Here is a 23720-nt window from a genome sequence, read left to right as displayed (position 1 = left end):
TTCGTGTTGGTCCATCAAATAAAATCTTAATAAAATATATTTACGTTTGTGGTTGTAAAGTGACTAAATATGTGACTTCTATTTTTTTATAATATTATTTTATATATAATATATAATTTCTTATCTTCTTTGTATTGTTTTCCTACTTGCTTTCTAAATGTTTCTACATTTAATTGTGCTCACTTTATTTTTATTTTAGATCTCAACAGAACAGAAAGACAAGAAACATTAAAATTACTATCAACTACCTGATATTTTAAGATCCATTTGCAGTTTTATAACTTTATAGGGAAGTTATTTACTATGAGAAGCTTTAGCCTGTGACCTTTCTGCTTCTACTGAAGTTGTTGTTTAACCAGGCTACTTCTGCGTAGCTTATTATTATGCAGGTCACCGAGGTTTCCTATTGGTTGTCTATCATGCTGGAAGGCGGGATTTGGAAACCCTAAGCCCCGCCCCCTCACCATTATAAATACACAGTGCACACTTTCGCTTCGACACTGTTTGACTTTGAGACGCTGCGGAGAGAGAAGATCATCATGATGAAAGTCTGCTTTATTCTCGCCACTGTGCTGCTCACCATACTGAGAAGTGGCCACGGTAAATATCAGAAAATACAACCTTAAATCTCTCTCTTTCTCTCTGTCTTTATTCTTCCAGTCTTCCTTCGTTCAAATCACCCTAAGCAACAAAAACGCACTTTCTCTTTTTCTCTTTGTCTTTTCTTTCTTTTTTATTTTAACAAAAAGTTTTGTAGTGCTAACTTTATTATGCAGAAGTAAACAAGTTATAAATGTCGATTATTATTATTAATAATATATATTTTAAAAGGCTATAATTTAAAATCCTTGAAGGGGAGGGAGTTATCATATGTTTTGCCATATTTTAACCCTTTCAGACCTGAATTATCTCCTGAATTATTCATGGAAAAATAAAATGTAAAAATGCTGTTTTCTGTCTGTAAAGCACAGAAAAGAAGACTAATAAATCAAATTCATTAAACTATTTAAATTCCCATGCATTATAAGCCTTTGTGTAATATTTTATATATATATATATATATTTTTCTAAATCACATTAAATGAGTAAAAATTATCTGTTACTTTGCCTCAATGGCCCTAATATTAGTCCATCATAAAAAAAAAAAAAAAAAAAAAAAAAAAATATATATATATATATATATATATAAAAAGGTTATCATTACAGGCCTGCTTTGATTAACATTGATTTATAAGTATCACAACGTATTGTACAGTAAATGCACATGACCTCAATAATATTTGATAATATTAATATCGTCGTCTATTGTGTTTATTTGTATGTTTATTTACATATATATAATATTTTATATATACATATATGGAATATATATAAAGGAAGATTAAAGTATATATTTCCTAAAATATGATTTAAATTAAATAAAAATGTTATTGTCTTTAAATAGGTATATTAGCTTTGTTATGCTATTCTATTATCATTATGTTGGTGACATTGAAATGGTCTTAAAATTACATTAATATAATTTATTGCAATTATTTCTGGGATAATATATCGTTCACAAAATATTATAAATGTTCTTGTGACAAGCCTACTTTTAGCCTGTGCTAGCTAAAAGATTGGTGTTTTGAGCTAATTAGCTAGTTAGTTAGCTAGCTTGTGGTTAGCTAGTATTTTTTTGTTTTAAAATGATGTACTGATTATTAGTAAATAGTGTAAGTTTAGTGTAGAGTAAATTAAGATAAAATAACCAAATAAATCCAGCAGGGTTAGCTTTAAAAAGGTTACCCAGGATAATTAATCAAGCTAGCCTGCTGCTCATATGAAACAACAACAACCCGTCATACCGGGACTTTTCCCCTCTTGGGGAAATCCAGGTATTGTTTAATGAGAAAAGAAAAATGAAAGTGGTCACTGATAAGCTGAGTCATTCTGTAAGAGGTTCCCTTTACATGAAATGAGACTTTTGCCCGTGTGTTTGTGTCCTTTCCCTCCTTATGTTTCACCTGTTCTAACTGCGCCATCGCTAACTAGCCACTTCCTGTTTATGTCCAAACTGCTGAACCTGCTAATAGCTGAGAGGCAGCATCCAACACCATCTGATCCATTTAGGCATAGATTTATCTATCCAAACGTCAAAATATAAAGAAAATATTGCTCATATATGGCTTATCCATTGTTTAATATTATATCAACCACCTGCTTTGTTAAATAAAGGTCTCAAAACACTCTAAAAAGAGCAGATTGTGTGTAAATCTCTGTGTAATTCAGCCAGAGAAACTGACTGTCTCAAATTACAGCACAGTACTACAATGCTTCAAACTCAGAACTAAATTTGGAGTATAAATGGGGGTAAAACTATTATAAAGAGCATAAACACTAAACAAAAACATGCATTCTCTGAGATTTAATAAGATTTATAAGCCATTATTTCTAAAACAACCATAATTTTCAGCAGAAATGTTGTACTCTTTAAAACAGGCAGATTATGATAAGAAATTATTGCACAGTATAACATATAAAGTAGATTAATTTATCCAAACATTGAAATATAAAGAAAATATTGCATATATATGTCTTATCTTTTATCCTATATTATATTAATCACCTGCTTTGTTAAATAAAAATCTCAAAAACACTCAAAAAGAGCAGATTGTGTTTAAATCTCTGTCTAATTCAACATGCATTCTCTGAGATTTAATAAGATTTATAAGCCATTATTTAAAAAAACAAACAAACTAAGAGAGCACTACAGTTTCTGAATCAGTTTCTCTGATTTTGCTATTTATAGGTTTATGTTTGAGTAAAATTAACATTGGTGTTTTATTTTATAAACTACAGACAACATTTCTCCCAAATTCCAAATACAAATATTGTCATTTATAGCATTTATTTATAGCATAAAATGAGAAATGGCTGAAATAACAAAAAAGATGCAAAAAAGAGCTTTCAGACCTCAAATAATGCAAAGAAAACAAGTTCATATTCATAAAGTTTTAAGAGTTCAGAAATCAACATTTGGTGGAATTACCCTGTTTTTTAATCACAGTTTTCATGCATCTTGGCATCATGTTCTCCTCCACCAGTCTTACACACTGCTTTTGGATAAATTTATACCTGCACTCCTGGTGCAAAAATTCAAGCAGTTCAGTTTGGTTTGATGGCTTGATTATATTCCAGAGGTTTTCAATTTGGTACAATAAAAAAATCATAATTTTTAAGTGCTCTCTGATTTTTTTCCCCAGAGCTGTATATATATATATGTTTTTCACTTTACTGAATCATCTGTGCATTTGCAATATGCTGCAAACACAGTATGTTGCAATATAATTACAGTCTTTGCTTTGAGTCTGTAGCAATACAAATAATAATACTACTTTCTGCCTGCCGGGGTAACTATAGTGTACCTGTGAAAACCTGAATAACCAGTTCCATGCATAGATGTTTTGTCAAGCTTTGCACGCTACAGGTAACTATGAGGCACAGGCTGAGAACAGGAAGTTACCTTCAATGTTTACTTGTATAACATGCAAAAGAAGGAAGAGGGCTGATTAAAATTCCCTGTTACACAAGAAAATAAGTTGTACACCCTAAATCCATGATTAGTTTAAACTATTATAATTATAAAATCCTGTGTGTTAACAATTGTCAGTTTCATTTTGTTGCAGTAGTGTTTTCTTGAAAAAAAAAAAAGAAAATCAGTGCTTTGTCATATCGCCAAGAGTATCGTTATCACGAAAATGAAACCATAAAACATTGAGATATTATTTTAGGGCCATATTACCCAAACCCACTCTCAAAACTGTTCACTCTATAGGGTTTTCTTTGTTCAACTAATTTCCTATGAGTATTTCAAACCTGTATTTTACTTAAATTAGACTAAATACAAATCTCTTTAATTCATCTGACCATAACATTCAAAGTAGATTTTTTGTGCAAAACATATATAACATATATATAACATATATAGCAAAAAAAACTAAAACAATCAAATGTACTTACAAGTTAGGTGTTATAACTAAAATTATTTTAGTCTAATACAAAATCTTAAGGCAACCGACTCCCTACAATGATTTAAGTAAATGTAACTTACAGTGTACAATAATTCAAGTTCTAGTTCTAGTATTTTTTTAGGGTATATATAAGGGTATATATTTTTTTGTATTTTGCAGCTTCTCTTTCGGTGAAGGGACCGGCCGGACCTGTTGTGGAGGGGGAGGAGGTGACCCTGGAGTGCATCAACTCCGTTGAATCCGAATTCAACATGAGCTCAGTGCACTTTGAGAAGTGGTCACAGGTAAGACAGATAAAATTAAACAACACTATTGATCTGATTTCTTTTTTTTTTATCACACATTTATTATTTTAAATATCACACAAGGAACAGGAACTTCACTTCCTTTCTTTCTTTTTTTTTAATAAAAAAATTATTTATGAGTAGAGTACAGCCCAACCTTCTACATAAACACACCTGGTTTCTATGGAGACACAATTTCTCTGCTCCTCATCTTAAAAAAAACTCTTATATATAGTCATCCTCTTATTCTGACATATATTAACAATAGGTCAGTTCAAACAGGCAGACAGTTGTCTCCCATTCAAAAAGATTAATACAGGATAAAGAAACATCATGAAGCATATTATGCTGTACTAAAAGAATTATTTTTGCTGTTTTTTATAAAATCATCCTATTTAAGCAAAAACTAAAAAAAAGTCACTATTAATAATAGGCACGATAGTTAATAGGTACAGTAGTAAAAAAATAACATTTACAGTACTGTATATAAGTAACATATAATTAATTAATCAGATTTGTAATACAAAATGAACAAAAAATATTGTATATTTTTAAAAGATCATTATTATTAAAGACTGTCTTTATTTTTTTAACATAATTACAACAACAACAAAAAACTTTAATCTTCATTTAACTTAGACATTCTAAAAAATAAAACAATATGTAAAAATGTCTATATACTACTGTATATATATATAGCTCTGGGAAAAAAGAGAGACCACTCAAAAATGATCAGTTTCTTTGATTTTACCAAATTCAAATTAAAAACCTCTGAAATATATAATCAAGAGGAAGATGGATGATCAGTAGCCATCAAACCACCAAACTGAACTGCTTGTTGAATTTTTGCACCAGGAGTAAAGCAGCATAAAGTTATCCAAAAGCAGTGTGTAAGACTGGTGGAGGAGAGAGAACATGATGCCAAGATGCATGAAAAAAAAAACTGTAATTAAAAACCAGGATTATTCCACCAAATACTGATTTATGAACTCTTAAACCTTTATGAATATTCTTTATGAATTCTTTTTGCATTATTTGAGGTCTGAAAGCTCTGCATCTTTATTTATTTATTTATTTCAGCCATTTCTCATTTTCTATAAAAACTCTAAATGACAATGTTTTTCTTTATTTGGACTTTGAGAGAAATGTTCGTTAGTTTATAGAATAAAACAACAATCTCTTGAGTGGTCTCTTAATTTTATTTACAGAGCTGTAGATATATGTATATATATATATAGGGCTTCCAGGAGCCTAATGTCACTTTTTAATGTACTGTAATACTATAATGATATAGATTATGTATTATGTATTTTTCTCTAATTCCCAACAATCATTAGGCCTTTTCTGAAGATCTAGGAGGCCCCCAGGGGTCCCTCCTGTTCTATACAATTTAAATTTTATTGAATGTAATGTGCAGGGAATGCATTTGGACGTGCAAATCCTGCGTCTGAGTCAGATCTGGCCGGTTCAGTGTTAATTAATCATGCTGGCAGTAAACTGGAGCTGGATGCCTTTCACCTCATGTACCTATTTGCTCCGGGGGCTTCTTCTTCCATCGGCGGCTCGTGATTGAGTCTGCTGTAGAGTCCTAATTGGAATCGGGCGAAACAAAAGATCAAATCAGCAGCTGAGTTTTTGTTACTTTGGAAGCCTGTTAAAAATAAGAGGCCGGGAGAAAGCGCCGGTGCTGTGTGTGTGTTTAGCGGGCCACAGAGAGCTGTTATTAGTTTGTTTAATTAACACATCCCGGCGAGCGCTCTTGGGAGGATTCGCGGCATCTGTCTCCAAGCACAGCCTGAGGGTTTGGTGGCGGCAGAAAAGCCATGTTCCTTTTTTTCTGCAGATGGATTCTCGGTGAAGGTGTCAGGCAGATGTTTCCTCTTCATTTTCTCCCCAAAGAATCTTAATCTGCGTTCAGAACTGATAATCAAGTGACCGCTGAGCCGAGACACGCCTTTTTTTTTTTTTTAGATTTTTCTAGATTTACTCAGATATATGGCAGCTGAACTTATACGACCCATATATCAGTTATTATTGACTTTTTGCTAGACTGTTTAACTGTTTAAACTGTTTAACGGAAGTGTTGAAAAGTTCATAACTCAGTTTGATACACCAGGGCTGCAGCGATTAGTCGATATAATCGACATTGTTGATTATTTAACCCTTGTGTGGTTTTCATTTTTCATCAAATGATACTAAAAATATATTTTTTCTAACTCAAACTCATTGGCATTGGCTCATTTTTTGTGAGAAACATATATCAAAACACACTTTTGATAAACACACACTGTACCCCCCCCCCCCAACCATTTATATTACATACAGTATGTTTGGCCAAGGGCTAATATAAACATTGCTTCATTTGTAAACTTGAAACTAAACAAATTTTCTACTCATATCTTGAGTTTAATTCATTTTCTTTTACATTTTATAAAAAAAAAACTAATAAAAAAAAGAGTAGCACTTTTTAAAAGAAATGTAACATAAGAAAGGTAAAGGGCAAATATTAACCATGTAAGCTGTTTATATTGCTTGCAATTTAGGTGAAGCGAGCATGTGTAAACCATTTTAATGTAAAATTGCTTAATTTTGCTGAATTAAATACAACAAAGTAACAAAGTAAACGAGTAACAAAAACATGAACACCACACAAGGGTTAAATTTGTTCGACTTACACAAAGTGCTGGAGACAAAAGCGCAACGGGACATGGGTAAACAATTTGCTCACACAGTTTACAATTAACTTAGTTTGTGTCTCCAGAAGTGCCCAAACACAACAGATTACATAACAGTGGCTAGCTAGCACTGCTAACAAGTGTTTAGAAACCTTTGAATTAATTGTTCCTCTATCCTCTATCACTTGGCGTCATAACTATGATGCTACCTCCACCATGCTTCACAGTTGGGATGAGTTTTTTGTGTTGGTGTTGTTTTGCAGTGAGACTGGTCTGTTGAGATGTGGAATAAGGCACAGAAGATCTTTAAAGATGCAAAGTTGTCTTTGTGGGCCTTTATTTCATAGGCAACGCACTTTTAAAACCCACCCTTTCAAGCTAGCTTTTTTGTAGAGGTTCACTTACTTTTTCTAGCATGCAATATGGATGTTTATTCGGTTTAATAACCTATGCATGACATATAGTTGTAAGTTTATCTGTGTAATGTGGGACTTAATGTGTGTTTTTTTTTTTTCAACCTTTCAGCACATGAAGGTGTGGCACCGGCTGGACATAGATGAGTACAACTACTTCTACCGTCGCTGTTTCTACTACGACATGAACGTGAAGAGAGAAGATGGCCGCCTGCTCCTCTTCCTCCCCAGGATCCAGACCTGGTCTGCCGGACCCTACCGCTGTGTCTCTGAGAACGCCACGGACGCCATGATCAACTCGTCCCTGACTTACACCATACCTGTGCACTGTGAGTGGAGGGGAGGCGTCTGGGTCTGTCTGCCTTTAGATATCTAGAACTGAACTGTGCTTTAAAATGTCATTTACTCTGTAGTATAGCCCTACATCTAAAGTCCACCTATGTTTAAACTCAAAGTACATTGAGAATGGACCCTTATTTAAAAGGTACAGGGGTTGGACAATGAAACTGAAACACCTGTAATTCATTTTAGTGTGGTATTTTAGGTTTCATGGCTAAATTGGAGCAGCCTGGTGGCCAATCTTTAATCATTAATTGCACATTGCACCAGTAAGAGCAGAGTGTGAAGGTTGGTTCAATTAGCAGGGTAAGAGCACAGTTCTGCTCTAAATATTGGTATATTGCAATGCACACAACATTATGGCTGACATACCAGAGTTCAAAAGAGGACAAATTGTTGGTGCACATCTTGCTGCCGCATCTGTGACCAAGACAGCAAGTCTTTGTGATGCATCAAGAGCCACGGTATCCAGGGTAATGTCAGCATACCACCAAGAAGGACCAACCACATCCAACAGGATTAACTGTGGACGCTGTAAGAGGAAGCTGTCTGAAAGGGATGTTCGGGTGCTTGTATCCAAAAAACATAAAACCACGGCTGATCAAATCACGGCAGAATTCAATTGTTCAGCACCTCAACTGACAATTGACTGTTGTCACGGTTTTAATCAGTCAGTGGAGCTCCTGTGTTTTCTGCCACCAAAATAGAAAGACGCCAGAAATTTACCTGAACACACCTCACTTCCAGACCACCACACCAATCCATCAGTGTAGATTTAATCCTAAATTCCTGTGAAAATAGGCTGTTGACTGGGTGTAAGATAGCAATGAGCATTGAGACATGATAGATAGGGCACTAAGAGAGTCTTAAATGCTCCAGCAAGCTGAGCTTTAGAGTTTCCTTTGGTGAACTGCAGCCTGCTGGTGCACTGTGGCTAAAAGCAGATCTTTTTTTATGCCAAGTAAAAGCTTTTTGGTACCTGACGGGAGATCCAATCAATGTAAAATCAGCCATGACATGCTTACTTTATTCACAAAACCTTTCCATCACTGTAGCTTAATCGGTTTTCTGACTTGTCCTCCTCGTCCTTGTGTAAACATCTTTCATCTTTTTGTGATATATGTTGGGTGTTTTTTATTCGGTTCAAGTTTTTCCATGCTCAATTTTTTTTTTCTACAAAATTCACAAAAAGAGATTGAAGCTTCCACACTCCAGCAGTTAGCATCGTACAAAAAATGACACATCACACACTTATCTCAAGCTGTGTTGAGTAGTTAAATGACCTCAGATAGACTTTAAGCTTTTTAAGCTTGTGTGGTTCTTACTGCTTCCACATTACAGGCTACAGGGTTCCACAGAAAGCTTTTTTCCCCAAGAAATAGAAATAAAAATGCTTTGTCTGTGTTCCTCCTGCCAGTCAAAAGGAGTGTTTAATGCAGCGGCCACAATTTTCCTGCGTTTTCCGAGCGGATCATTTTCAGTCATTTTCAGGTCCTTTTCTCGAAGCTTCAGTGAAATGTTAAATGATAGATAATATCGCTAACACGGCTAATTTTTGGGAGTTTAAAAAGCTGTCAGCGCTGAAGCTGAAAGACTGGACTTGTATTGACGAGCTGCATCGATTGATCTGAATCGCTGAAAAGAGCCAGAATGCCAGTAAATAGGGTGTGTGTTAATGTGCAGCTGCTTTTTTAAAACTGTATTCACAGAAAGAAAACAACTCTGATGCTATGCTGGAGTTTAATGTATATATAGCATGGCTAAAACTTTCCTGAGTTGTAAGTTTTTCCACTTTGGTATCCTGTTTATTTGTCAGTGATTTTTGTGGGCTATGGTCAATATGTATAATGGTTTAAAGCAGTGGTTCTCAAACTTTTTAGACTGTCAACCATCTATAACCAATGACATTTATTGTTTCTGCATACAGTACAGTATTCCTACTGAGACTTAGATCTCAGAAGGATTTTACAGAGGAAAACAACAAGAGTGCCAGGCATTGAACTACAGTCTTTACTATCTTATTTAGATATTAATTATAATGCAGAAACGGTTTTAAACTGTTGTTGACTGTTGGTTGATAAAGCATATCTTGTGGCATTCCACAGGGTTTAACTCTAGGACCAATGAAACGGATGCAATAAACGGATGTTAATAATTATAAAACTAAATTATAAAACAACGACGTTGTCGATTATATCGACTTATTGTTGCAGCCCTATTTTTGAGGTAAAAGTTGGGGTTGCTGCTGGGAACACCTATAGGAATCGACTCTGACGATTGACTGTTGTCCGGGTTTTAGTCAGTCAGTGGAGCTCCTAGATTTATTCGTAAACTCCGACACTATTTTAACACCTTGTGCAGGGTGTATGATAGGGCCCTGTGAGTTTGCTTACAGTACAGTATCACAATATATTGTGAAATATTGAATCACAACCCCTATATCATGTTACATTTCCTCTTCCTCAAGTTCTCGCCAATACACCGCCCTACTTGTTAGTCACACTAGCCTCTTAGCTCGACCACAAAAACTAAAGCAATAACCTTCAAACATGTCTCAACTCATCAGCTAAGTCTGAGTTCAGCTCTTCCTGTATACACCAGCAGCTCATTTAAGGGAACAGCAATGTTATTTAATTCTTTATTCTGTTTATTGTTGAGTAGGGCTGCAACTAATGAGTATTTTGGAAGTCGATTAATCTGGTGATTATTTTTACGATTAGTCGATTAGTCAACGGTCATTTCTGCCTTGTCCTCTATGTCTAAAAACAATAGAAACAGCTAAACATGAGATTTAAAGGAATTTAATTGTCGAGGTTACGCTTCTGTCCCCGTCACTTTGTGTAGTGCGGTACTGTTACAAATTAACGATTAGTTGACAATGAAATTTATAGTCTATAAATAATCGTTGCAGCCCTTTTGTTGGGGTTGCTGGGGTTGTTGGGGTTGCTGCTGGGCACACCTATAGGAATAGACTCTGACGATTGACTGTTGTCAGGGTTTTAATCAGTCAGTGGAGCTCCGACACTATTTTAACACCTTGCACTACTTTAACACCTTGTGCAGGGTGTATGATAGGGCCCTGTGAGTTTGCTTACACAATATACTCAATATATTGTGAAATATTGAATCACAACCCCTATATCATGTTACATTTCCTCTTCCTCAAGTTCTCGCCAATACACAACCCTACTTGTTAGTCACTCTACCCTCTTAGCTCGGCCGAAAAAACTAAAGCAATAACCTTCAAACATGTCTCAACTCATCAGCTACGTCTGAGTTCAGCTCTTCCTGTATGCGAGCGAACCTCACGTTTTGTTAGCGGAGCCGTCGATCTCCAGCGTCATCGTGATTTGCGATGAAGAGCGATTGTGTAATCCTGGGTTTGAGGAACAGGTTTGGACATAGCCTGGTGAAACAATGAGCACACCTAATCTGAGCTATGAGAGGAGAGACTGAGGAAAACATATTGTTCTCCAGAGATGACAGCGTGATATTGAGTGGTGGAGATGCTGTGCTTTTGAGCAAGTCGATAATGGTGGCTTATCAGAAAAACGCAGCGAGGAACGCGGCGGGGGGGATTTATGGGACGGGTCAATAGACTGAGATGTGAAAAGAATATGAACCATTACACACATTGTATCGTTACAGTGGGCTGAGACTTGATAGACCATAATCATTATTATTGATCAGTCTCGCGGCAGGTCTGCGGCGAGGTCGGGAGTCTACTTCTTCTTCTGCGCTCAAAAGGCCCAGGAAAATGTTTCATTGGAGCGTGAACGCATTGCATTTGTCAGTGTTAAATAATCTCCCGTGGAGTTCTTGCGTGAGTACCTGTCACACTGAGTTCCTCTGAGTTATTAATGGTAGAGGAACTTCACAGGAGTTCTCTCCTTCTTATCGGAGTTCAAGCGAGGTCTGATAGTGACGGTCAGATAGAGGAGACATTATGTCTGTTGTTATGAGGGCATTTATGTCATAACAAGCCAGATATGCCTTGTTACCAGCCCCAGGTGTTCCTTATCCTCTTCGTGTGTATAAGCCCCTTTGTTTCAGTGTTTCTTGTTGAGTCTTCTGTATTTTTGTATCCATATCATTTTTGTATGCGTTGTGTGCTTTGTTAGCTTTGTGTACTCCTAGTCGGGAATTAGTTTTTTTGTTTTCTTAGTTTTATTTAATCTATCTAGTCTTTTTATTCTTTATATTCTTGGTCCAGTTTTCTTAGTTTAGTTTCCCTTGTCTGATTTTCATAGTTTAGTTTTTTTAGTCTTGTTTATTCTTGTTTTTGCGTTATTTTTACCCGTGTTTGCTTCCTGTTTTGCTTTTGTTCATCTTGTTCATTAGTTTATTAAAGTTATACCTGCACATAGCTTTGTTTTACCGTATTTTTCACACTATTAGGTGCACTTAAAATCGTTTAATTTCCCCTAAAATCGTCAGTGCGTCTTTTTAAATACAGTGCATTTTATGTATGAATATAGACATTTATTGATAATGTTCAGCTAGACTTCGGCCCAGTACTAATTATCACAGAGATATATGTGGGAGCTATATCTAAATGTGGTCCAGATTACTCTACTTGACCATACACTTATTGTAGGGAAAAGTTATCCTTATGTTCTGTAAAAAAAATATTGTATTTTCACTATATTTTTAACAGAATTGACAAATATGTCAATATGTTACATTTGAAGAAAATACAGTTTATTTTAACAGACAACCTTAAAGCTTTTGGGAAAATCTCTAACTTGGAAGGAAACTGAATGTTGTGTGAAGGCACTGGAGATGCCATCCACAGCAACCAGGGGATTGTATATACAGCTCTGAATACAAAAGAGACCACTAAAAAATGATGAGTTTCTTTAATTCTACCAAATTAAAAACCTCTGGAATATAATCAAGAGGAAGATGGATGATCACAAGCCATCAAACCAAAAAAACAAGCTGAACTGCTTGAATTTTTGCACCAGGAGTAAAGCAGCATAAAGTTATCCAAAAGCAGTGTGTAAGACTGGTGGAGGAGAACATGATGCCAAGATGCATGAAAAAAAACTGTGATTAAAAACAGGGTTATTCCACCAAATATTGATTTCTGAACTCTTAAAACTTTATGAATATAAATATTATACATAAATATTGCATATTTCTGCAAATAAATAAACAACAATGTTTATTTTATTTAAACATAAAGCTATAAATAGCAAAATCAGAGAAACTGATTCAGAAACTGAAGTGGTCTTTTCATTTTTTTCCAGAGCTGTAGATATATATATGTACTATATTCATGTTATGCTTCATATTAAACAGATTAAACAGAGTGGGAGAGTATATGTAATGAGTCTAAAACTGTTATGTAACAGTTTTGTAGTTTTTTATTTTTTTTATTTATTAATTTTTTTTACTAGTTGGGTTTTGCTCTTAAATGAAGAGACTACAGTGTTCTAGATTCACTGAGGGTCACTTTTTTTATGTACTTAATTCTCATTTTTTAACAATGCCAGGATAGCCATAGTCTTCTATTCTTGGGAACCTTTATTAAGAAACACTTTTGCGTCTTGTTTTTTTTTTTTAAATCAACCGCGCCATTTTGAAAAAAAACCTGATTTCTTTGGCCTTTTCATACTGCAGTGTTTCTTAAACTTATACATATTTATGCCATCATGACTAATCCAGTACATCCTCTCTTTCCTCCCTCAGATATGCGAGAGGTGTCCGTGTTCAGAGATGGCCTGACCACCTCGTTCACTCGCTATTTCAGCTCGCTGCAGGATCTGCGTGTGAAGCTCGGGGACAGGGTGGAGCTGGAGTGCTCCACCACAGCCTCGGAGACCCCTCAGTACTTCTGGTCCAAGGAGGTAGGAGATGCTCCATCAGTGTGAACACTATACACTGTTAATACTGTACCATTAAGACCATTAAGGGTGTAATGGGCAGAAAAGAAGACTCTAATATATATATATATATATATATATATATATATATATTCTAATGTAAAATCTATATCAAATATATTTTTATATAACTTTTCATTGCATTGGAAGCCTGTGTGCAATATTTTATATTTTATATTGACCTTTTTATTATTTAATAAAACATACCAAACAGTAAAAAAAAAAGATTAATTTGTGTTAGTAAAAAATAGCAGTTACTTTGCCTCAGTGGCTCTAGTACTACCGTTTTTCCAGTGTTTTCGCAGTGGGCGGAGCCAAGTTAATGTTTCGTTGGATTATAGACTTGTTCATTGGCTGGTTCATGGTGTATTCTGTTGGACAACTTATATATACATATATATACATCTCTGACAAAAAAAACTTAAGAGATCACTTCAGTTTCTGAATCATTTTTTTCTGATTTTGCTTTTTATAGGTTTATCTTTGAGTAAAATGAACATTGTTGTTTTATTCTCTAAACTACGGACAGCATTTCTCCCAAATTCCAAATTAAAATATTGTCATTCAGAGCATTTATTTATTGCAGAAAATGAGAAATGGCTGAAATAACAACAAAAAAAAAAGATGCAGAGCTTTTAGACCTCCATTAATGCAAAGAAAGCAAAATGTTAATATTCATAAAGGGTTTTAAGAGTTCAGAAATCAATATTTGGTGGAATAACCCTGGTTGTTTTTTAATCACAGTTGTAATCATGCATCTTGGCATCATGTTCTCCTCCACCAGTCTTACACACTGCTTTTGGATAACTTTATGCTGCTTTACTCCTGGTGCAAAAATTCAAGCAGTTCAGTTTGGTTTGATGGGTTGTGATCATCCATCTTCCTCTTGATTATATTCCAGAGGTTTTCAACTTTTTCTTTTTCCACAACTATATATATATATACATATATTATATTCCAGACAAGAACTATCCAGCAAGAGTAGACATATTCTTATGTTTTCACTTTAACTTTGAAACAGTTTGGGGTGGAGCAGGATGGGGTTTGAAATGTAGTCTCCGGGGAAAATCATGCCTGTGGGTAATCCAGTATTTTTGCCTTTTTTGCCACTTGAGACAGACTGTGAAATGTACCAGAAAGCCCATCAGCGGCAAGCGAACTGTAAAGTAATGTGTTACGTGTCCAGCGATAATAAGAATGCACTTTGTGTCCGAGCGCATTCTGTTTCACAGAGGAAAAACAAGCCAGAAATCTCCACATCATAAAAAGCATCCTGCAGTTTCTCATTATTCTTATCATTTACAGAGAAAACAATAACGGTCCTTAAACGGAACCCTGGGGTGCTCCTTCAGCAAGAGCCAAGAGCTCAATGAGTGGTCACTGAATTCTATTAATCTGGATTGTTAGGGGGAATTTAATGCATCTATTCAGTTATTGAAAGATCAATACAGAGGCACACCCACTGGCTGTCAGTCTGTTCATAAAGCCATTCAGTACCACAGATTTATCACACAGTGACTGCCTCTAACTTTCACCAACCTAGATGTGTTTTTAAGTCAATTTAATGAATCATGTATAGCAGTTACATAATCATTTTACTGGTTATTGAATCATTTATTCCAGTTACTGAATAATCGATTGCAGTAAATTGCAGTTACAGAATCTTGTGTAATATTTACATAATCAATTAAATTAGTTTTTAAATCATTTATAGCAGTTACTGAAACATCTATAGTAGTTACATAATCTTAACATTTACATAATCAATTTGATCAGTTAGTGAATCATTTAAAACAGTTAGTGAATCACATGTAGTTACAAAAAAAATCACAGTTACTGAATCATTTGTAGCAGTTGTTGAATAATCTACAACAGTGACTAAATCCTTTATAGCAGTTACTGAATCATCTATAACAGTAACTGAATCATTCATAGCAGTTACTGAATAATCTATAACAGTGACTAAATCCTTTATAGCAGTTACTGAATCATCTATAACAGTAACTGAATCATTCATAGCAGTTACTGAATAATCTAACAGTTACTGAATCATTTATAGCAGTTACTGAATCCTTTATAGCAGTTACTGAATCATCTGTAACAGATACTGAATCATTTATAGCAGTTACTGAATCATTCATAGCAGTTACTGAATAATCTATAACAGTTACTGAAACATTTATAGCAGTTACAGAAGCTTGTTTAACATTTACATAACCAATTGAATCAGTTATTGAATCATTAATAGCAGTTACTGAATCATTTATAGCAGTTACTGAATCCTTTATAGCCGTTGCTGAATCATCTGTAACATATACTGAATAATTTATAGAAGTTACTGAATCATCTGTAACAGATACTGAATCATTTATAGCAGTTACTGAATAATCTAACAGTTACTGAATCATTTATAGCAGTTACTGAATCATCTGTAACAGATACTGAATCATTTATAGCAGTTACTGAATCATCTGTAACAGATACTGAATCATTTATAGCAGTTACTGAATAATCTAATAGTTACTGAATCATTTATAGCAGTTACTGAATAATCTAATAGTTACTGAATCATTTATAGCAGTTACTGAATAATCTAACAGTTACTGAATCATTCATAGCAGTTACTGAATAATCTAACAGTTACTGAATCATTTACAGCAGTTACAGAAGCATGTTTAACATTTACATTATCAATTGAAGCAGTTACTGAATCATTTATAGCAGTTACTGAATCCTTTATAGCAGTTACTGAATCATCTGTAACAGATACTGAATCATTTATAGCAGTTACTGAATCCTTTATAGCAGTTGCTGAATCATCTGTAACAGATACTGAATCATGTATAGCAGTTGCTGAATCATCTGTAACATATAGTGAATCATTTATAACAGGTACTAAAAAATCTATAACAATTACTGAATTATTTATAGCAGATACTGAATCATCTGTAACAGATACTGAATCCTTTATAGCAGTTACTGAGTCATCTGTAACAGATACTGAATCATTTATAGCAGTTACTGAATCACTTGTAACAGATACTGAATCATTTATAGCAGTTGCTGAATCATCTATAACAGTTACTGAATCATTTATAGCAGTTACTGAATCATTTATAGCAGTTACTGAATCATCTGTAACAGATACTGAATCATTTATAGCAGTTACTGAATCATTTATAGCAGTTACTGAATCATCTGTAACAGATACTGAATCATTTATAGCAGTTACTGAATCATTTATAGCATTACATTACATTTCATTACATTACATTTCATTTGGCAGACGCTTTTGTCCAAAGCGACTTACAATAATGAAGTACAAAGTAATAGGAATTTAGAATCATTTATAGCAAATGCTGAATCATTTATAGCAAATGCTGAATCATTTATAGCAATTACTGAATCATTTATAGCAAATGCTGAATCATTTATAGCAATTACTGAATCATTTATAGCAAATGCTGAATCATTTATAGCAATTACTGAATCATTTATAGCAAATGCTGAATCATTTATAGCAATTACTGAATCATTTATAGCAAATGCTGAATCATTTATAGCAATTACTGAATCATTTATAGCGGTTACCGAATCATTTATAGTGGTATCTAAATCATGAATAGCATTTAGGGAATGATTTATGCTGTTCATTGAATAATTCATAGCAGTTACTGAATTATTTTAGCATGTACTGAATCATTTATAGTAGTAACTGAATATCATGTTTTAAAATATGAACTTAGAATTTGCTTTTGCTTTGAGGCATCGAGATTTTAGATGCAGTAATTACGTTTATTCAATCTGAAAGGTGATTGGTTCCCTACCTAACCCTTTAAAAAAAGTAAACTGCACCACACAATGTCAATCACTAACCGGATGGTCACGTGATCTGTACTATTCTCACGTAAAAAAAAAAAATGACTGGCGTAGCTTTTGTTTCTGTGGAAACAGGAGCAACAGTGTGTGATATAAGGCAGTTCAGAGCTTTTGGTTGGAACCAGTGGATTAGCATGTGCAGCGCTCCCCAGTTGCCAGAACTTGGCTCGTCTGGGAATCCTCTTAATTTACTTCCATTCAGAACGAAATGGACGTCGCTGGCAAGCTATAGAAAACCCTCCCAAGTCAAAATAATTTGTGGGGTTTGGACAGGCACTCTTTTTCTCCCGCACTCTCTCTCTCTCTCTCTCTCTCTCTCTCTCGCGCTCTCTCTCTCTTTTTCTCATTTTCCATTTTCTTCACATTGTGTTCAGTAGTTATTTTCGTCCTTTCTGTTTCTCTCTCTCTCTCTCTCTCTCTCTCTTTCTCTCTCATAATTCTCCATTTTCAACAGTCCACTTGCTCGGATAAATCTCTGCTGATACCATTATCAAGGTTAATTACAATGGCTCTTGTTTCTTCTCGGCTAGATTTAGCACTTTTGTCATTTCTCTTTTTTCCCTGCTTAACACTTTCGGCTAATATCGCATTGTCTTTTCACGCAGAATGTGTGAACACCTCATGTCTGTCACCATCCCTTTCTCTTTAATTACTCCGCTCTCTTTTCTGTCTTCCTTTCTTCTCTCTGTGGATCTCGTTCCGCCGTTTTTGTGTAGAAACGTTCGTTTTTTTGTGAGAAAGCTCTGGATTTCACTCTCTCTCTCTGTCTCTGTGTTTCTCTCTGCAGGGAGACGATTGGATTGTGCCCTCCAGTAAGCTGCGGCTGGAGCGCGTGAGGGACTTGGACAGTGGAAAGTACACCTGCACGGCTCAGCATCCCACTGTGGACTCCCTCTCCAAGAAACGCACCATCAGCCTCACTGTGTTGCCAGGTCAGTGTGGTCTTCAGGCGACTCCTGGAGGCTTTTGAGAAGCGTGGAGAATGAGGGGGGGTGGTGTAGCAGATGTGTTAACTTGGAATGCTTTGCTGTGGTGTGGTGCACTAACACACTCACTCTTATTTTTCATGAAGGCATTGTATAAAAATATAAGATATACAGGGGTTGGACAATAATACAGAAACAACTCTCAATTTAGTGTGGGAGGTTTCATGGCTAAATTGGAGCAGTCTGGTGGCCAATCTTCATTAATTGCACATTACTGCACCAGTAAGAGCTGTAAGAGTGTGAAGGTTCAATTAGCAGGGTAAGAGCACAGTTCTGCTCAAAATATTGCAATGCACACAACATTATGGGTGACATACCAGAGTTCAAAAGAGGACAAATTGTTGGTGCACGTCTTGCTGGAGCATCTGTGACCAAGACAGCAAGTCTTTGTGATGCATCAAGAGCCACGGTATCCAGGGTAATGTCAGCATACCACCAAGAAGGAAGAACCACATCCAACAGGATTAACTGTGGACGCTGTAAGAGGAAGCTGTCTGAAAGGGATGTTCGGTTGCTAACCTGGATTGTATCCAAAAAACATAAAACCACGGCTGATCAAATCACGGCAGAATTCAATGTGCACCTCAACTCTCCTGTTTCCACCAGAACTGTCCGTCACCACAATAAATTATTGTGCTCTAAAACCAGGTGTTTCAGTTTCATTGTCCAACCCCTGTATGTTTTTTAAACTGATGGAATTCAGTGATCATCGCCCTGAAGCTCCCCAAAATCCCATCAACTCAGACAGCAGCACCACAATTAATAAAAATCAAATGAAAAAATTGTGTGGAATTGTGAAAATCACCCGGCGTTATAATTATAGGGTTAAAATAGTTTATGATAGAATAAATCTACACCGATGGCCGTGGTGTTCTGGAAGGAAGTGAGGTGTGTTCAGGTGTTCATTTCTGCAGTCTTTCTATTTTGGCGTAAAAAAAAAACACAGGTGCGCCACTGATTGAATAAAACCCGGACAAGCCGCCCAGTCGTATCATAGCCATGCTGGAGCGCCATGCACTGTGTGTGCACAAAAATACAGCTTTTACATCAACAATAAACAGAATAAAGAATAAAATAACATTTCTGTTCTCTTAAATGAGCTGCTGGGGTACCTTCACAGCGTGAACGCCCAGGTCAGTATCCTCTACTGAGATGCACAAACATCTCTTAAAAACAATGGTAATTGTAGAATTTGTAGGTTGCTCTGTGGCGTGTCTGGTGTGTGACAGTCTTTATTGTCATTTGCTTTAACAGTTTATATTGTCAGGCAGTTCTTTCAGTCAGTGCTGGATCACTAATTACTCAAAGTGTTTTTTTAAACTCATGCATTTAATAGTGAAAGGGTTTGAAATGTTTTGTATTGATGTGTTACAGAGGACGCTGCGTGGTATGAAACGACGACCGGCCGCATCGCTCTGATGGCATCTGCTGCTGGAGTGGCTCTTCTGGTGATCATTGTGTCCACGACTGCCTGCCTGTGCCGCCGCTCCAAACAGAGGAAGGGCAAAGGGCCTATGTGAGTAGAATCCACAAACCAGGGTAGAATGTACACCAGGGCTGAGGGTTGCCAACTAATTAACAGTGCTATATTTCACTAATAATTTTTTTCCGGACTATAAAATACACCTGAAATACTTTCATTTTCCCAAAAATTAGTTCAGTTCCCCTGCATCATTAGCATTAGCTGCTTCACCCAGTGAAGGAGGAAAACTTTCCGACACCCCTGTTCCTACTACTAGTTACTAGTGTCACATAAAATGCACCTTATAATAATCAGGTGCACCTATAAGTATCTTACCAGGAAATGCACTAGTCGCCATGCTAACTGTACACGGCAGACACTTAAAGGTACAAATCGCACAGTTTTTTTAAAAAAGCAGCTAGGCTTACAAGAGTAGTAAGGGACAGGCAGGGTAGGAAACAATATGGAAGCAAATATAACAACATACTAGAGAATAGTCAGGCAAAAACAGGGTCATAAACACAGTAAATCCAGCAAAGAGAGGGCTAAGGCAAAAGAGGAGTCAATAATAGAAGCAATAAACAAAGAGGTAGATGACTAGATTCAATACTTGGCAGTGCTCAGAGTGAACTGAGGGATATTTGTACTAGACAAGACAGGTGAAACCAATTAGTAACTTGGAGAGCGGGAACACCGTAGTGTCATGTGACCAGCTGAATCATGGAAGTCTGGTGTGAGTGCATGCTGGGAAGTGGAGTCTTTGCTGAGTAGTGCAGAGTCTAGAGCAGAGAAGCATCATGACTGACAACTAAATATATATATGTATATACATATATATATATATATATATATACAGCCATTATTGTCTAAACCACTGACTCACTAAAGCTAATGCTGCTGCACCCTGCCTTAGTGGAAATCTGGAAATCTAAGCTTACTGTAAATAAATGGAAGCACTTTACTCACTCAAATAAACATTTTTTAGGAGAGAAATCTGTGTAGATTAACATCCAGCATTTGTATGACTTTAAAAGGAAATGTAACTTTTTTTAAGAATTACATTTTTGTTTACTTAGCTTAGCTTAGCTTAGCTTTACTGCTGAATTAGAAAGAAAACATGGCAACACCCCTGTTCCTTACTAGTGCGCCTTAGGTAGGAAAATAGACCGGAAAATAGCCTTATAAGTAGTTCTTATAGCCGTATAGTCTGTAAAATACGGTAGTCCAGACTCGACTACACCAACCGCCTCCATCTCTCATCTGCTGTTTTTTACTTATTGTTTCTCACGTATCGCTTATTTCTCATCATCCTCCATAACTCTCTTCTCTGTCTCTGTCTCTGTCCTCCAGTGACGACCGCTCCCAGAAGAAGCCCATCTACAGGAACAGTGTGGAATCTCTGACCTCCACCGCTGGGGACAAACAGCCTCTGGTGTAGAGAGTGAGAGAGATGGATGGATGGAGGAGAAGAGAGGAGAGGAGAGGAGTAGGAGGAGAGGAAGAGCCTGCTGCTAGATTGGATAAGGGATGGTCACGTTTGTCGCTGAGAAGCAGGCCATGTGCTGAATTGAAGAAAACGATGTTGAGGCTGCGTCCAAAAAAAAAGAAAAAAAAGAAGCTCTGGCGAAATGATTGTTTTACGGCGGCGGTTCCTTTCGTGCTGCCGCGGCAACGATACTCATTCAACAAGAGGTGTGCAATTTGCGCTATATTGATTTCGCAAGGCAGCAAAAAATTGAGATTCACGATTGTTGTCAAAAGGTGGTGGTTGTGGCTCGCGGGGTTGTGCTGGTGTGAGCTTTAAATCTCTGCTGCGTTTTTTTTTTGAGAGGTAGCCTTGAGTAAGGATGCTACTCTCTTTTTTTTTTTGTTGTTTGTTTTATCAGCCAGCCTTTCTTTCATGCTAGCCTTGGGTTGAAAGCAAGTTCTATTCACCGTATTAACATTTCTTTTTTTATATCATTAGATAATCATAATCATTCACAGGGTTGATGATCTGCTGTATCTTTTTTTGATCTTTGATACAAACAATTTTAAACTTAAAAAAAAAATAATACGAATCGTTTGATCACATGTAAACAGCTTATTCTCTTAGTCTAAGTCTTACTTAAAAAAAAAAAAGCACCTTTACTGAATCGTACCCAGGTCTGTTCCCAGGTCTGTGGAAGCACTTTACATCTTTTCTGGACTATAATCTAAAGCAAGACAGATGATCACAAACCATCAAACCAAGCTGAACTGTTTGAGTTTTTGCACCAGGAGTAAAGGCATAAAGTTTTCCAAAAGCAGTGTGTAAGACTGGTGGAGGAGAAAATGATGCCAAGATGCCACGATGAAAACTGTGATTAAAAACAGGGTTATTCCACCAGATATTGATTTCTGAACTCAATGAACACAATATTAATTTTACTCAAACATATACCTATAAAAAGCAAAATCAGAGAAATAGTCTCGTTGCTCCTATTCCATTTCAGCTGGTTTTCATTCCGGCTTCTCATCATTCAATAAAACCCCTATCCAGATAAATCTCTCCATCCAGATAGAGTGAATCTGATTTGATCTTTGATACAAACAATTTTAAACTTAAACTTAAAAAAATCTGAATCGTTTGATCACATGTAAACAGCTTAGTATCTTAGTCTAAGTCTTACTTTAAAAAAAAAAAGCACCTTTACTGAATCGTACCTTCGGACTGTTCCCAGGTCTGTGGAAGCACTTTACATCTTTTTGCACTATGTTTGATCTATTTTTTTCTGTATACTTTTTTTGTAATTTCATTAAACTGCTTTTAAAGAAGATAACTGTGTGCCAGTGTTGTTACTGATTCAATTTAGATAACGGCTCACGCACACATGCACATTTTTACCGCAGGGTGGGATGAAAATTGGAAAAGTACTGCAATCTGTCAAACGGCCGCCCATGCATTACAGAAGCTCAGTTATAGACACCATATGCGATATCTGAAATTCCTTTCAGCTTTCATCAACTGCGTTTCATCGACACCATCCTGTCGTTTCTGCGCCCTGAATATTTGAGGGACTTCTAGAAATGAACCTTTAAGGGCTGATAATAAACAACTGAAAAAAATCTTAATGAACACCTTTAATTATTTCCAGTGTTTATATACAGCTCTGGAAAAAAAATAAAAATAAATAAATAAGAGAGCACTTAAAAATGATGAGCTTCTTTCATTTTACCAAATTAAAAACCTCTTGAATATAATCTAAAGGAAGATGGATGATCACAAGATGAACATCAAACCAAACTGAACTGCTTGAATTTTTGCACCAGGAGTAAAGCAGCATAAAGTTATCCAAAAGCAGTGTGTAAGACTGGTGGAGGAGGGAGAACATGCCAAGACGCCACAATAAAAACTGTGATAAGAAACAAGGGTTATTCCACCAAATATATATATATATATATATATATATATATATATAAAGATTTCTGAAATCTTAAACCTTTATGAATATTAACCTATATGCTCTTATTTTTAGACTTTATACAGCAGTTTATTACGTTATCCTGTTTTATTACATTTGTGTAATACATTATCTGCAGTTACAAGTTACTGTCTCCAGGTTTTCTCAGAATTCCAGCAGACATATTGCTAAAACTCAATTAATTTAGTGTTTTATGACATTAAGCATTATTACTACATTATTATTACATAGTTATTACATAGTTATTACATCATTATTCATAATTTTACTGTCACAAAATGTATACTATAATAAGCTGCATGTCATATAATACCAAATTACATATTGGATGAAGATTTTTA

The 23720-nt window shown here is 35.7% G+C and overlaps 1 protein-coding gene and 1 long non-coding RNA gene across 2 annotated transcripts; one reads left to right on the top strand and one right to left on the bottom strand.

The window, feature by feature from the left end:
* The first annotated feature begins 467 nt into the window (after nucleotides 1–467).
* On the top strand, nucleotides 468–22737 carry si:ch211-79k12.1 (immunoglobulin domain-containing protein). The gene is made up of 7 exons (XM_022674244.2): nucleotides 468–600; nucleotides 4170–4294; nucleotides 7495–7711; nucleotides 13416–13573; nucleotides 18276–18420; nucleotides 19849–19990; nucleotides 21287–22737. The coding sequence occupies exons 1-7, from the start codon at nucleotides 540–542 to the stop codon at nucleotides 21372–21374; spliced, it is 936 nt and encodes a 311-aa protein (XP_022529965.2). The 5' UTR covers nucleotides 468–539; the 3' UTR covers nucleotides 21375–22737.
* On the bottom strand, nucleotides 21978–23351 carry LOC125802478 (uncharacterized). The gene is made up of 2 exons (XR_007439612.1): nucleotides 22606–23351; nucleotides 21978–22061 (listed from the first exon to the last, which is right to left on the bottom strand). It is a non-coding gene; the product is annotated as an uncharacterized LOC125802478 (long non-coding RNA).
* Between the last annotated feature and the right edge of the window lie 369 nt (nucleotides 23352–23720).

Source organism: Astyanax mexicanus, chromosome 6, assembly GCF_023375975.1.
Source record: "Astyanax mexicanus isolate ESR-SI-001 chromosome 6, AstMex3_surface, whole genome shotgun sequence".
NCBI lineage: Eukaryota > Metazoa > Chordata > Actinopteri > Characiformes > Acestrorhamphidae > Astyanax > Astyanax mexicanus.
This window is presented reverse-complemented; position numbering and strand designations above follow the sequence as displayed.

Coding starts and splice junctions, on each gene's coding strand:
- si:ch211-79k12.1 (XM_022674244.2), top strand. CDS start 540: ATGATGAAAGTCTGCTTTATTCTCGCCACTGTGCTGCTCACCATACTG. Junction 7,712..13,415: donor TTACACCATACCTGTGCACT/GTGAGTGGAGGG, acceptor TTCCTCCCTCAG/ATATGCGAGAGGTGTCCGTG. Junction 19,991..21,286: donor AGGAAGGGCAAAGGGCCTAT/GTGAGTAGAATC, acceptor TCTGTCCTCCAG/TGACGACCGCTCCCAGAAGA.